The sequence below is a fragment of the Miscanthus floridulus genome, chromosome 8, assembly GCF_019320115.1.
Source record: "Miscanthus floridulus cultivar M001 chromosome 8, ASM1932011v1, whole genome shotgun sequence".
NCBI lineage: Eukaryota > Viridiplantae > Streptophyta > Magnoliopsida > Poales > Poaceae > Miscanthus > Miscanthus floridulus.
Window position 1 is genome coordinate 39186011 of NC_089587.1, and position 13556 is coordinate 39199566.

At 47.1% G+C, this 13556-nt stretch overlaps 1 protein-coding gene across 1 annotated transcript; it reads left to right on the plus strand.

Moving 5' to 3' along the window:
- Positions 1-912: 912 nt before the first annotated feature.
- On the plus strand, positions 913-13280 carry LOC136468904 (subtilisin-like protease SBT3.9). The gene is made up of 10 exons (XM_066467306.1): positions 913-996; positions 1145-1236; positions 1328-1425; positions 1535-1696; positions 8588-9207; positions 11674-11741; positions 11863-12129; positions 12235-12352; positions 12453-12624; positions 12730-13280. Exons 1-10 carry the CDS (start codon positions 913-915, stop codon positions 13278-13280), a joined length of 2232 nt encoding a protein of 743 aa, XP_066323403.1.
- Positions 13281-13556: the final 276 nt, after the last annotated feature.

Genomic DNA, 13556 nt, shown 5'->3' on the forward strand with positions numbered 1-13556 from the left:
TAAAAGAAATGGCCTTTTAAACATTGTTACCTCTGTTGTTCTCTGGTCGATTTGGAAACTTAGGAATGAGCTTTATTTTTAGAGAACTGGCTGGCAAAGTATGGATGCTCTTCTCTACATAATTCATGGACTCATACGGAACTGGACAGCTCTGTGTCGTGTGGACAAGAGGGAGCTGTTGAATGGCTTTTTGAGGGAAATTAAGTCTGTGGCGAAGATGGTGTTATGGCTCCCAGATATCCCCAGGGACGGTAAAGCTTTTCAGAGGCGTGGATGCTGGCGGCCCGGGTGGAGAAGTCCACGCTGCTAAAGCTGTTGTGAAGTGGGCCCCGTAATGTCTTGGTGGGGGCGCGGAATGAAGACCTTAAAGACATGTAATAGGCTCGGTTAGCTCGACGCCTCGACCGTTTTTGCTGATGTTGGTTCATGCGTTAGACCTTTTGTTCACGTTTGTTGTGTCTCTGTTGGTTATGTCCCGCCGCCAACTGGAGCTGAGACCACTTTTGGATAGTTTTGTGCTGCAACAGATGTTTGGTCTTTTCATATGAAGGGCGTCCTCAACGAGCAGTTGCAAATCGCCAGCCGATTAGAAATAAAAAAAAATAAAAAAATATCCAGCCAGACGGAGTTGGCAATGTAGTCAGAGATGGTGAGCGCATGGGGGAATGTGCGAGCTAGGCTAGGAGTTGGTCGCTGGTGACTGAAGTTTTCGCATTCTCTCTCCATCCATGTAGACAAGTAGCTACGACTTGAGCATTGTTGGGGACGCCCTAATTGAAAGGCCAGGGTGTCCTTTCCTTGAACTCTAAAAAACAATGTTTGCATTGTTAGCGGCATGCACCTGCTTATGTATAAATAGCTACACGGTATAATCACTACATAATAGTCAAGCATCCCCTTTCAATATCAAAGATGAACCGAGGATCAGTTTTGGCATCAACTCTGTTACTGCTGCTAGTGCCATGGCTGCCGCTTCCAGCTCTTGCCTCCAGCAAGGTAACAACATACGCTTCCTATTTCAAGCTGCAGCATCAGCAATTCAGCATGTATATGTATTTCCATTTTTTTTCTCTGATGATTCAAGAAGAGCTTATTAAGATATACTATTTGTTTTCATGTCTAATAATAACCATGGTAATTTCAGGTCTATATTGTATACATGGGTGAGAAGGAACACGATGATCCCTCCATGGTCACCACATCACACCACGACGTGCTTGCATCTGTTCTTGGAAGGTACTAGCTTTAGCTTGTGGTGATCATTGGAGTTGTAATTTACCAATTTGGTTATGAACAGTTATAACTTACTCACAATGGAATGGAACAGTAAGGAGGCGGCCTTGAAGTCCATAGTTTACAGCTACAAGCACGGCTTCTCTGGATTCGCGGCGATGCTCACCGAAGCCCAAGCCGAAGAACTCTCAAGTAGTCACCATCACTACAAAACCTGTAACTGACATGTACAAGTTGTCAGGCAAACATATGCACATATAGATATGCGTGCATACTAATTAAGAATCTTATTGTAATCTAGGCTTGGATGGAGTCGTCTTCGTGAAGCCTGACGCTTTGTACGAGATGCAGACGACCCGGAGCTGGGACGTCGTTCTTGGTAATATCAGCGACCAACAATCAGCTCGCCTCCAGCAGAAAGCCAAATTCGGCCAAGATATCATCGTTGGCGTGGTCGATTCAGGTTTGATTAATTTGCAATATATCACATTTCATTTCTTGAAGCTAATAAGGAGCCACCAAAAAAACACTACCTAGCTAGGCCAATAATGATAAACTAACTTTTTTTTGAAAACATTAGCAGGAGCTCTGCCTTTCAATTAAGATAAGGGAGAAAAAAATTTATGTACGAGCAGATAGAGAGAATAATACACGCCCCGTGGGCACAATAGAAGGGTGGAAGCCCACTCAGAAAAGGAAACCCCTCCTAGCCAAGCGCTCTCACTACTGGATTCAGGTTCTTTGTCGAGTGCCTGAGGCACTCGGCAAAGGCCAAATTGCACTCGGCAAAGCCTTTGCCGAGTGCGGCACTCGGCAAAGAACACACGGCAAAAAAATGATCGGCAAAGCTCTCTTTGCCGAGTGTCTTTTATCGGGCACTCGGCAAAGAAAAGCGACCGTCACGGCGCCGGCCCCGTTGACGGTCTCTTTGCCGAGTGCCAACCATGCAGGCACTCGGCAAAGATTTTTTTTAAAAAAAAATTCTTTGCCGAGTGCCCTCTGGCTGGCACTCGGCAAAGTTTGAATTTTTTTTTAAAAAAAAATCTTTGCCGAGTGCCCTCTGGCTGGCATTCGGCAAAGTTTGAATTTTTTTTTTAAAAAAAAATCTTTGCCGAGTGTCCTCTGGCTGACACTCGGCAAAGTTTGAATTTTTTTTAAAAAAAAATCTTTGCCGAGTGCCCTCTGTCCGGCACTCGGCAAAGCTGGAAAAACGGTTTTCCGAGCGCCCATTTTTCCAGCTTTGCCGAGTGCTGTGACCATGGCACTCGGCAACGGGGTCGTTTGCCGAGTGCAACACTCGGCAAAGTGACCCAAAATGGCATTTTTTGATTTTTTTTTTTACATTCCATCATGACAAATAAATTCATACAAACATATATCACATATATATTTCATCCATCACATATATATCTCATCCATCACATATATATCTCATCCATCCACACATCCATCCGCACACATCACATCCATCACAATATATATCACATATATAATAATAAGTGCTCAAGTCTATCCAAATAAATCCACAAGTCCATCAAAGTCCACAAGTGCATCATAAGTATATCACAAGTTCATCACCAAGTGAACAACAAATGAAAAAAATGCAACGTGCACTCATCTCGTCCACTGCGACTGTGGTGAAGGCCCAGCTCCATCATTCGGAGGTGCATGAGGTGGATTATTCGAACCACCGTCAGATGAAGACTGCACAAAGGAGTAAAGATTGCATGTGAGACAAGATTATTTGGATAGCTAATCTAGGAAGGTAGGGGCCATACAAGCAAAGCACAAGCGAAAGTAAAAAAACTTTCATACTCATAGGAGTAGCTGCAGCTGCAAGACGTGGAGGCGGAGGTGGAACCAACAGCCCAGCTAGCAGAGAGAAGCCCACACGTTATACAAGCCCTTGTAGGAACTCCGTAATGTCCGTCAGCCTCTGCGCCTGGGCCTGCCGCTCGGTCCGCTCGGCGTTCAGCTGGGCCGCCAGCTCCTGACGTTGCCTCATTTCTTGTTCCAGCCGGGCCTGCAATATTTCACTCCAATGTTTCAGTAATGCAAAGCTAATTAAGGTGTGTAAAGATCAATGTATGACGAATAAAACAGGAATAACCTTGAGTGCGTTGACCCGGTGCTGTGCAGCGGTCGGCCGTGTGCGAATGGCCGGGCTCTCGCTCGTGCTCCGTGCTCGGATCTAGGAGAGAGGGAGTAGAGGTTGTGTCGATGACGCCGTCGCCAAGCCAGAACCGTCCATGCTTCTTGCCTTACTCTGCCCTCATGACAGCCTCTCCATCGAAGTCCTAGGTGTTCGGATCGTGGTCTGACCCATGGAGCGACCTCGCCACCTCAGTGTACTCACTGATGCGGGAGTGGACGCTCGGGTTCATGTATGCCTCGGGCGGGTCCTCCAGATTGAAGGAGACGTTGGACGTCGCCTTACTCTTGTGGGCCATACACCATGCCTGGAAGTCCGAGCAAGCCTGGCCACTATGTGACGCCGACTGCGAGAAAGACAGCACGATGATTATAAATCAGACAGAACTGAGCGTCACAATAGATAAATGAATTCACGTACCCATGCTTGTTTGTATCCGGCGAGGCTGCGGCTTCCTTGATGGTGTGCTGGACCTTGTATCTGCAAACGACGGTCCCGGGCATCCCTGTGCATCTTGAGGTACTCCTCCTTGAACCACCTCTCCACCATCATCGCCCAGCACTCGGGATACACTTGGCACCACCAGGGAATCATCTACACGTCATCAAGTATTGGACATATAAGAAGATCAAATTAAACCAACTTAATCTCAAAACAAATCAATATTGATGTTCTTCATTTACCTCAAGGTACTGCTCTCGGGTTAGCTGCATCTCTCTTGCGTCTTTCTTGGTTTTCCTCTCTCCAAGCTTTGACCCGTAGTAGGTTACGATGGCCTGGATGTGCACCTCGTGATGCATGTCGGTGATGAGTTTTTTACAGGCTTTGGTAGTCACCTGCTCTGCCCTAGCCTCAAATCTCTTCTCGCATCTATAATAAGTCTGCATACAAAAGCGATGTATCCATTCATTATTTCAAGAAAAGTCCAATGGATGCGACATATTGAGCAATGTTGTGCGAGGGAGACTTACCCAAAACTCTGCCTTCACCCGTGCCGCCTTGTTGGGGTACTCCGCATCGAGGGCGACGGCGTAGTGGTCAAACGAGTAGGCCGGCTCCGTCTTTGATGCGTACGTGACAATGCCGAGGAAGTGTTGCCTGCACAGAAGACCCAGGATACCGTTGACTAGCCGTGCACTACCACCCGACACAACCACCCAGATCCTACACAAGTGATTAAGAAAAAATATTAGTTTTTTTCATCATATCATATAAAGTAGTGGTGATAACATATAAAGTTACTTACTTTTACCCTTCGGGGCGAATCACTGGGCATTGGTGAGGAAGCAGAACCTGTGGGAGGCTCACGGGACCTCGCAAGTAGACACTCGAAGAGGAGTCGGAGGAAGCGGAACCCGTGCCTGCCGCCTCCCCCTCCTCCCCCTCCTCCTCCTCGTCCGTCTGCCGAACCAGCTCCTCGTCTGACTCATCCCCGAGCGCCACCTCCTCCTCCAGCTCCTCCTCACGCGGTGTGGGAGGAGATGGCCCCCTCGTGTGGCTGGCGGTCCTTCTCCTCCTCCTCCTGTCCGATCCCTCCGCCACCCCCTCCGCCTCCTCCTGTAGCCGGCGTGGTCTTTGGTAAATCGAGTTCACGGACCTGTGATGGTCGCCCGCCATCTTTGTTCAATCACCTTTAATAAAAAAAACAAGACGTAATTAGAAATAGGTGCAAAAATGAACAAAACATAATTACAAAAAACATAGTAATACATGTATTAGAAATATATGCAAAAATGAACAAAATATAATTACAAAAAACATAGTATTACATGTATTAGAAATAATCTTCATGATTGAGATTAGCTGGATCATAGGTCTCATCATCACTATCAACATTGTCAAACTCATCAACACTATCTGAAGGAGGAATGTTGTCTTCATTGTCATTGCCTAAACGTAATCGCTCAAGCATTTGTATGTCCTTCAGATTTCACATCTCGTCTCCAGCATCCTCGTCATCATCCCTTTCATTGTCTACTTCCATTCCTATCTCTTTGGTTAAGTCTATGTCAAACCTTCCTTATAGCCCCTCTTCTTGATAGAACTCTCCATCATATGTGTTTGGGTTGAAGTTGTAATCTTCATCGTTTGGGACATGTAGTTTACCGTGTGGCAATACCTTGTGCACAATAGTCCAACCCTTAAGATGCTCAGCGTCTTTGCACGCGTATGACGTATAATAAACCTGGACAGACTGTTGAGCCACAATGTAGACATCTTTTCCTGGATAGACGGAATCCTATCGAATCTCAACTAGCTCAAGCTTAGGGGTCCGTCTCGTTACTCCAGGATAAAACCAGTGGCATTTGAATATGATAGGAGTAAGAGGTTTAGAACCATAGAATGATACTTCGTAGATTTCTTCAATTCTTCCATAATAGTCGAGTCCATCAGTGTCGGGCATAACAACTCCGCTGTTTGTGGTTTTTCGATTGGGCCGACTCTGCTCGTAGCTTGCTGTGTGAAAACGATATCCATTCATGTCATAACCGATAAATGACTTGACCCTAACGGCACAGCCATTTGCAACCTGTCTCAGCTCGTCACTTATAGGCGTATTAGTTTGGGCTTTCTGTTTGAATCAACAAATGAAATCGGGGCTCTCTGGTCCCACACCCTGTGAAAGAAGGGTATCATTTTCTTGCAGGGTAGGTTGCCTTGATCCATGCCAGGATTGACGAAGAAATTCCCTGTACCAACAAGAAACAAGGGGGTTGAACGAAGAAACAAGGACATACGGCGAAATGAAACAAGTTCGTTCAGAACTTACCCAATGAACGGCTGCACCTCGACAAGGTTGGTCAACACATATAGCATGATACTGCGTCACTCTTCATTTTTCAATTGCTTAGTGGTCGATGCACTTGCGCTTCTGAGTTGCCCTTGGAAAAGGCAGAGGTTCGATTCATTTTCGCCAGTATTGTAACGAGAAGGTGGATTATAAACGCTAGAAAGGTTCTTAGTGTAGTATTTCTCTGTGAAGTTCGACACCTCCTCTAGAATATATGCCTCTACAATGGAAGCCTCAATTTTGGCTTTATTTCTACAATTTTTGCGAAGAGTCTTCAGACATCTCTCGATTGGATAGCACCAACGGTTCTGCATGGGCCCTCCCATCCGTGCCTCATACGGGAGGTGTACAATCAAATGCTGCATTGGCAAGAAGCAGCCGGGTGGAAAGATCTTCTCCAACTTACAGAGCAACACGGGTGCCGCTTTTTTCAAGTCATCAATGACGGTCCGAGAGAGCTCCTTGGCACAAAGCTGGCGGAATAAGTAGCTCAACTCTACCAGCACTTGCCAGACATGCTCCGGGACATAGCCTCGAACCATCGCCGGAAGAAGCCGCTCAATCCATATGTGATAGTCATGACTCTTCATCCCGTTGACTCGCAGAGTGCCTAAGTTCACTCCCCTCTTTAGATTCGCTGCATACCCATCAGGGAACATTAGCGTCTTGATCCATTCAAGTACTTCCCTCCTTTGGTCCTTTTTCAAGACGAAATCAGCCTTAGGCCTTCTCTAGGTCTTGCCACGACTAGGAGGCTGCATCTTTTGATTTGGTCTATCGCACAACGTTGTCAGGTCCACTCTAGCCTTAGGGTTGTCCTTAGACTTTTTAATGTCCATGAGTGTTGCCCAAAGTGCATTGGCGACATTCTTTTCAGTATGCATTACATCAATGTTATGTGGCAGAAGACGGTCATCGAAATAGGGGAGCCTCGTCATGCCCGAGATATGAGTCCACATATGTTGCTCACCATATCCCACAAAACCACCTTCTTCATTGGACACGAGAGCATCTATCTGAGCATGAACCTCGGCACCGATCATCATCCTCCACATATGATATCATGACATCTCAAATTTTTAAGCATCGTACGTGATAACGTGCACCAAACCTTCTCAAATTTTTATCACATCCTCCACATATGATATCATGACATCTTGACAAGTTTCATGATTTTTGGACTTCATTTGCATTTTATAGAATTTAAAAATAATTCGTCCGCAAGTTCGTGATCATGTTTCGTGAACAATATGTTCGAAATTTCGGGTCTATTCCTGGATACAGCCTCACACTACACTCAATACCATGAATATCATTTTTTGAATCATTAAATTCCATTATTCGATGCACGTGCAGTTCAAATTTGCATTTTTCGAAAAAAAATCAATTAAATAAAATAAATTAACTAAATATAGCAAACAGTTCGGAAAATGTACCAAATTTCGATATGGAGTACCAAGTACTGTAAGAGGACTACATAAAAAGTTTGGAGATCAAAATACAAAAAAAAAATTAGTTCGCCGAGTGTCATCTTTTGACACTCGGCAAACATGCTCTTTGCCGAGTGCCAGCTGCCAGGCACTCGGCAAAGTGTTCCCTTTGCCGAGTGTCCGTGGGGACACTCGGCAAAGAGCGTGCCAATTTTTTAAAAAAATGTTTGCCGAGTGCCTCTCCGCCCGGCACTCGGCAAAGTGGTATTTTTTATTTAAAAAAAAGATGCAATGCGGTTTAGGGTTTAGATTAAAAAAACACCTTTGCCGAGTGCCCCGATCTGGCACTCGGTAAACCGGCAGCCCTAGTCCTTTGCCGAGTGTCAGGATCTGGCACTCGGCAAGGAAGTTTTTTGCCGAGTGCCTACCCGCTGGCACTCGGCAAACCTGCACGGCAGGCGGCGGCCGTTACCTGACGCCGTTTTTTGCAGAGCGCCAGAGTTTGCCGAGTGCCTGACACTCGGTAAAAAAGGCCTTTGCCGAGTGTCTGACTTTGCCGAAGCCTTCTTTGCCGAGTGTATATCGTTGCCGAGTGCGGCACTCGGCAAAATAGCTCTATGCCGAGTGCCCGATTTTTAGCACTCGGCAAAGAAAGTTGCACTCGGTAAAGGCCCTGTTTCTCATAGTGTGTCTCTTCCTCTGTTCAATGTCGTCTTTGATCCTCGCAGCTACTTGTCGCACTGTTTCTAAAGTGTTGTCGAAAATGCGTCTATTCCTCTCTTTCCATAAGTTCCAGAATGTGTATATTACTGGCCATTGAACCTCTTTCGATCAGCCGGAGGCGCTAGTCTTTGCTAGCGGCCTTCTCCCACGAAGGCATCCTGTTGCTGGTCCAATATACCGTCAAAGTGCTCCCAAATGTGAACTTGATTCCAAACCGCCTCTGTGAAAGAGCAGCATAAGTGAAGACTAACTTTGCAGGCATCTGGCCTGAATCACGAAGCTTCGACGACAGTGGATACGGCCCCGTGCCCGCACGGTGGAAAGGCGAGTGCCAGACCGGCGAGGCGTTCAACGCGACGAGCTGCAACAGGAAGATCGTCGGCGCGCGGTGGTACACCGGCGGCGTGGACCCCGAGCTGCTCAAGGGGGAGTTCATGTCGCCCAGGGACCACAACGGTCACGGGACGCACGTGGCCTCGACGATCGCCGGCAGCCCCGTGCGGGACGTGAGCTACTACGGCAGCGGGCTCGCCGCCGGGGTGGCGCGCGGTGGCGCGCCCCGCGCCCGGCTGGCCGTCTACAAGGCGTGCTGGGGCGCGACGGTCTGGTGCAGCGGTGCCGCGCTCCTGGCGGCCATAGACGACGCCACCAACGACGGCGTCGACGTGCTGTCGCTCTCGCTGGGGGGTTTCCAGGAGTTCGCCGGCACGCTGCACGCCGTGGCGAGGGGCGTCCCGGTGGTGTTCGCGGGCATGAACCGCGGCCCCGCGCCGCAGACGGTGCGGAACACGGCGCCGTGGCTCATCACGGTGGCCGCTAGCATGATGGACCGGTCGTTCCCGACAAAGGTGGTCCTCGGGAACAACGAAGAGCTGGTGGTAAGTAATACGCGTCCACTTTCGTTATCAACAATTCATAATAGAGTAGTATAGCTAGGATGCAACTTCCATTTGGTTTATAGCTGCAATATATAATGCATGCATGCTTTGACTAATCCTATAATGAGTTAAATATATTTGCGGTCTTTAAACTTGTGACTCTGTGCTAATTAGGTCTACAAACTCTCAAATCTAAAATCTGCTCTCCTAAACTTGTTAAGTCGTGCACCGTAGGTCCAAACTCATATAACTGATGACTAGGATAAAATTTTATGAAAAAACACCCTACGGCCGCTGCGCACCACCATGTCTTCGTTGCCGGACCTGCCGCCGCCCATGGGTGCGCTGCCGCTGCACGCGCTCGACGTGTCGAGCAACAACCTGGTGGGGCAGTTCCGTCGGTGATCAGGGCCCACACGCCGAGCCACATGTCGCTCAACGCGAACAACAACAGCTTCCATGGCGTGATCCCATCGTTCTACGCGACCACCCCGGCGCTTGCCGTCCTTGACCTCTCGATGAACCAGCATGGCAAAGGCATCCCTATCGGGTTCGACAACTTCTCGTGGTGGAACAACCTCACCGGCGAGCTCCCCGACAACATCTTCGACGTGAAGCCGCTGCCGCACTGGCGCACTGCTGATCCCGTCGAACAAGATACAGGGAGGCTTGATGCTAGGCGCATCACCAAGCTGAGCAACCACGTCTCTGTCGACCTCGGCGGCCTCAACCTCGCACTGCTCCGTGGCCCTAGCAGCCCGCGCCTGGTGCTGCTACTTCCGTATGCGCTTCTTCGTCACGGCGACGCCGGACCTGCTCGCGTCCGCCGCCTTGTCGCCCGCTGTCGCCTCCGCAGTGTTCGCCTCGATGTCTTCGTCTTCCTCCTCGTAGTCGATGTCCTCGCTCTCACTGGCTCCTTCGTCATCCAGCGCCGTCGTCTGCACGCCCTTGCCCTTGGCCCTCTTCTTCTCCGATGCTTGCGCGCGCTCGGCCCTGGCATCGAAGATCCGCCTCCGCCTACATCTAGCGTTTGACTAGGATTAAATTTTATATAGACTGTCTTGCTGTTGTTCGAGTATTTCAATGCCTTGTTAACAACCGCGTGTTCACATACTTGAAAACAACCAAAATCAATAGAAAAACAAAACCGAGTCTATATAGGTGTATCAACATAATTTTTATGCCATGAGATTTTAATCTGGCGGCCTATGGAATTTTGTTGTTGCGTCTAATGTCAACTTCTAGCACATATTTTTAGGAGAAAAATATTTTCACGAGAACTGTATGGAGAAACTTATTCGAATAAGTTATGTATTATAAGTTATATAAAAAACTAATGCTATGTCCACATGTCAACTTCTAGACATACGTTTAGGAAGAAAACATTTTTATGAGAACTTGTACGGAGAAAACTTATTCGAATAAGTTAGATGGTATAAGTTATATATAAAAACACATTTTACTATGTCTATGTCAACTTCTAGCATATACTTTTAGGATATTTTTTTTTCATGAGAACTGTATGGCGAAACTCATTCAAATAAGTTATGTATTATAAGTTATATAAAAAACTAATGATATATCCACGTGTCAACTTCTAGACATACTTTTAGGAGGAAAATATTTTCATGAGAACTTGTATGTAGAAAACTTATTTGAATAAGTTAGGTGGTATAAGTTATATATAAAAACATTTTGTTTCTATGTCTATGTCAACTTCTAGCACATACTTTTAGGATAAAAATATTTTTATGAGAACTTGTATAGAGAAACTTATTCAAATAATTAAGTTATGTATTATAAGTTATATAAAAAAAACTAATGTTATGTCAATGTCAATTTATAGACATACTTTTATAAGGAAAACATTTTCATAGGAACTTGTATCAAGAACTTATTCGAATAAGTTAGGTGGTATAAGTTATATATTAAAAAAACACTTTTTGCTATGTCCGAGCACATACTTTTAGATAAAAACATTTTCACGAGAACTTGTATGGAGAAACTTATTCGAATAAGTTATGTATTAAAAGTTATAAGAAAAAAAACTTGTTGCTATGTCCAAGCACATACTTTTAGATAAAAACATTTTCATAAAAACTTGTATGAAGAAACTTATTTGAATAATTTATGTATTAAAAGTTATAAAAAAAACTTGTTGTTGTGTCTATGTCAACTTGTAGCATATACCCTCCCGCTATAGTACAAAGTTATCACGTCTCCATACAACCACACCGACAGCATATGTCAGCCATCTCCATGCGATGCCAGCAAACCATGGTAAAACAAAACTGCCAAGCGAATCGTGTGTTGAGACTTGAGAGCAAACAAAACAACCGGTTGACCCTTTAGCTAGCTTTTCCCTTAATTAATAATCGGAGTAGTATATGCAACTTCCATTTGATTTACAGCTGCAATAACGCATGCATTAACGCGTTGATTAATTCTGTAATTAATTAAGCGCAGGGGCAGTCTCGTTACGTGGATGCAACAGTGAACACAAGCGAGTTCCTCAATCTTGTTCATGGGTTTAGGTAATTGATTGATGATGGAGTATGATGGAATTATTGCAACTGCTTTTTTTCTGAATATATAATCCTGCTCGCATTCTGAAACTGAAAAAACTATATAAATGGGCGGCGCATGCATGCACAGATGCGACAATGCGTCGCTTGCGTCCGTGAACGCCACCGGCAAGGTGGTGCTGTGCTACGCACCGGAGGACGTGAACATCAATCCTCCAAGGCAAGGCTTCTTCAACGCTATCAGCAACGTGAAGAAGGTCGGCGCCAGGGGGCTCATCTTTGCGGGCTACTCTTCCAACGTGCTTGACAAAGCAGACAGCTGCAATGGAGTCATGCCCTGCGTGCTCGTCGACTTCGAGATCGCAAACCGGATCGCCTTTTATATGATCAACACAAGGTGAGAGCGAGCGAGCTAGTTGCCCACTGCCACAGGCGGTCATCAGTTATCAATGGCAAGCAAAGCTCGAATGTATGACTCTCGACGTCGAACGTGCCATGGCAGGACGCCGGTGGTGAGGATTTCGCCGGCAACGACCGTGGTCGGCGACTGGGTGCTGTCACCGAGGATCGCCTCGTTCTCGTCGAGAGGACCGAGCGTTGAGTTTCCTGCCATACTCAAGGTGAAAGGATGTCCATGTGTCATCAGAATTGGAAAAATATTTATGTAATAAGCTGCTGTTTTGACGACCGAATAATGCTTTGGTTTGGAACCAACAACAGCCTGACATCGCCGCACCCGGTGTGAGCATCTTGGCGGCAGTGCGCGACTCGTACGAGTTCATGTCCGGGACATCCATGGCCTGCCCACACGTCTCGGGCGTGGTCGCGCTGCTCAAGTCGGTTCACCCCGAGTGGTCGCCGGCCATGATCAAGTCTGCCATTGTTACCACAGGCATGTTCTCGCCAGTTCCAACATTATACGTGTACCAAGTTCTTTCTTCCAAAATAACGAAAGTAACTGTCAATTTAACTCTTTGCTTTGCATGCTGTTCATCAGCGTCGACGACTGATCGCTTCGGCATGCCGATCCTAGCCGAGGGACTCCCCAGGAAACCAGCAGACCCGTTCGACATGGGTGGCGGCCACATCGAGCCCGACAGAGCTGCCGACCCCGGCCTGGTGTACGACGTAGACCCAGCCGAGTACACCAGATTCTTCCGCTGCACGCTGGATCCTAAGGACGACTGTTCGTCCTACATGGGGCGGCTGTACCAGCTCAACCTGCCCTCCATCGCCGTGCCGGACCTCGTGGGCTCCGTCACGGTGTCGCGCACGGTCACCAACGTCGGGCCGGCGGAGGTGACCTACCGGGTGGCCGTCGAAGCTCCGGCCGGGGTCGACGTGTCCGTGGAGCCGACGGTCATGACCTTCGCCGTGGACGCCAGCAGGAACGCCACCTTCAAGGCGACGCTCACGGCGAGGCAGATGGTGCAAGGCGTTTACACATTTGGGAGCCTGGCATGGTCGGATGATGGCGGGGCTCATTCGGTTCGGATTCCAATCGCTGTTCGCTCCGTCATCCAAGATTTTGTCGCAGATGTCTCCTAAACATTCGTATCAACTACTGTATTTTGTTTGCTAAAGGTTTTATGGATGCCCACGGCATATATATAGTAGTAGTAGGTTGACCGTTGACATCTAGTGTCAAGATGATAATAATGCTTCACTCCGTCCACACGGCTTCTTCCTTAAAAAATAAAACTGGATGCCATGTTTGTTGCGTCGTATGAAAGAAGGTGAAAAACGCATGTTGTAATCTTATGTTTCAAGTGTTTCAGATGTTTTATAGGTATGTTGCAAGTGTTTTATGTGGATGTTCCAAAA

Bases quoted from the DNA above. Each gene is read 5' to 3' on its own strand.
- LOC136468904 (XM_066467306.1), top strand. From the start codon at position 913: ATGAACCGAGGATCAGTTTTGGCATCAACTCTGTTACTGCTGCTAGTG. The intron at 1,697-8,587 runs GTTTGATTAATT...CTAACTTTGCAG, and splicing joins CGTTGGCGTGGTCGATTCAG to GCATCTGGCCTGAATCACGA. The intron at 12,353-12,452 runs GTGAAAGGATGT...AACCAACAACAG, and splicing joins AGTTTCCTGCCATACTCAAG to CCTGACATCGCCGCACCCGG.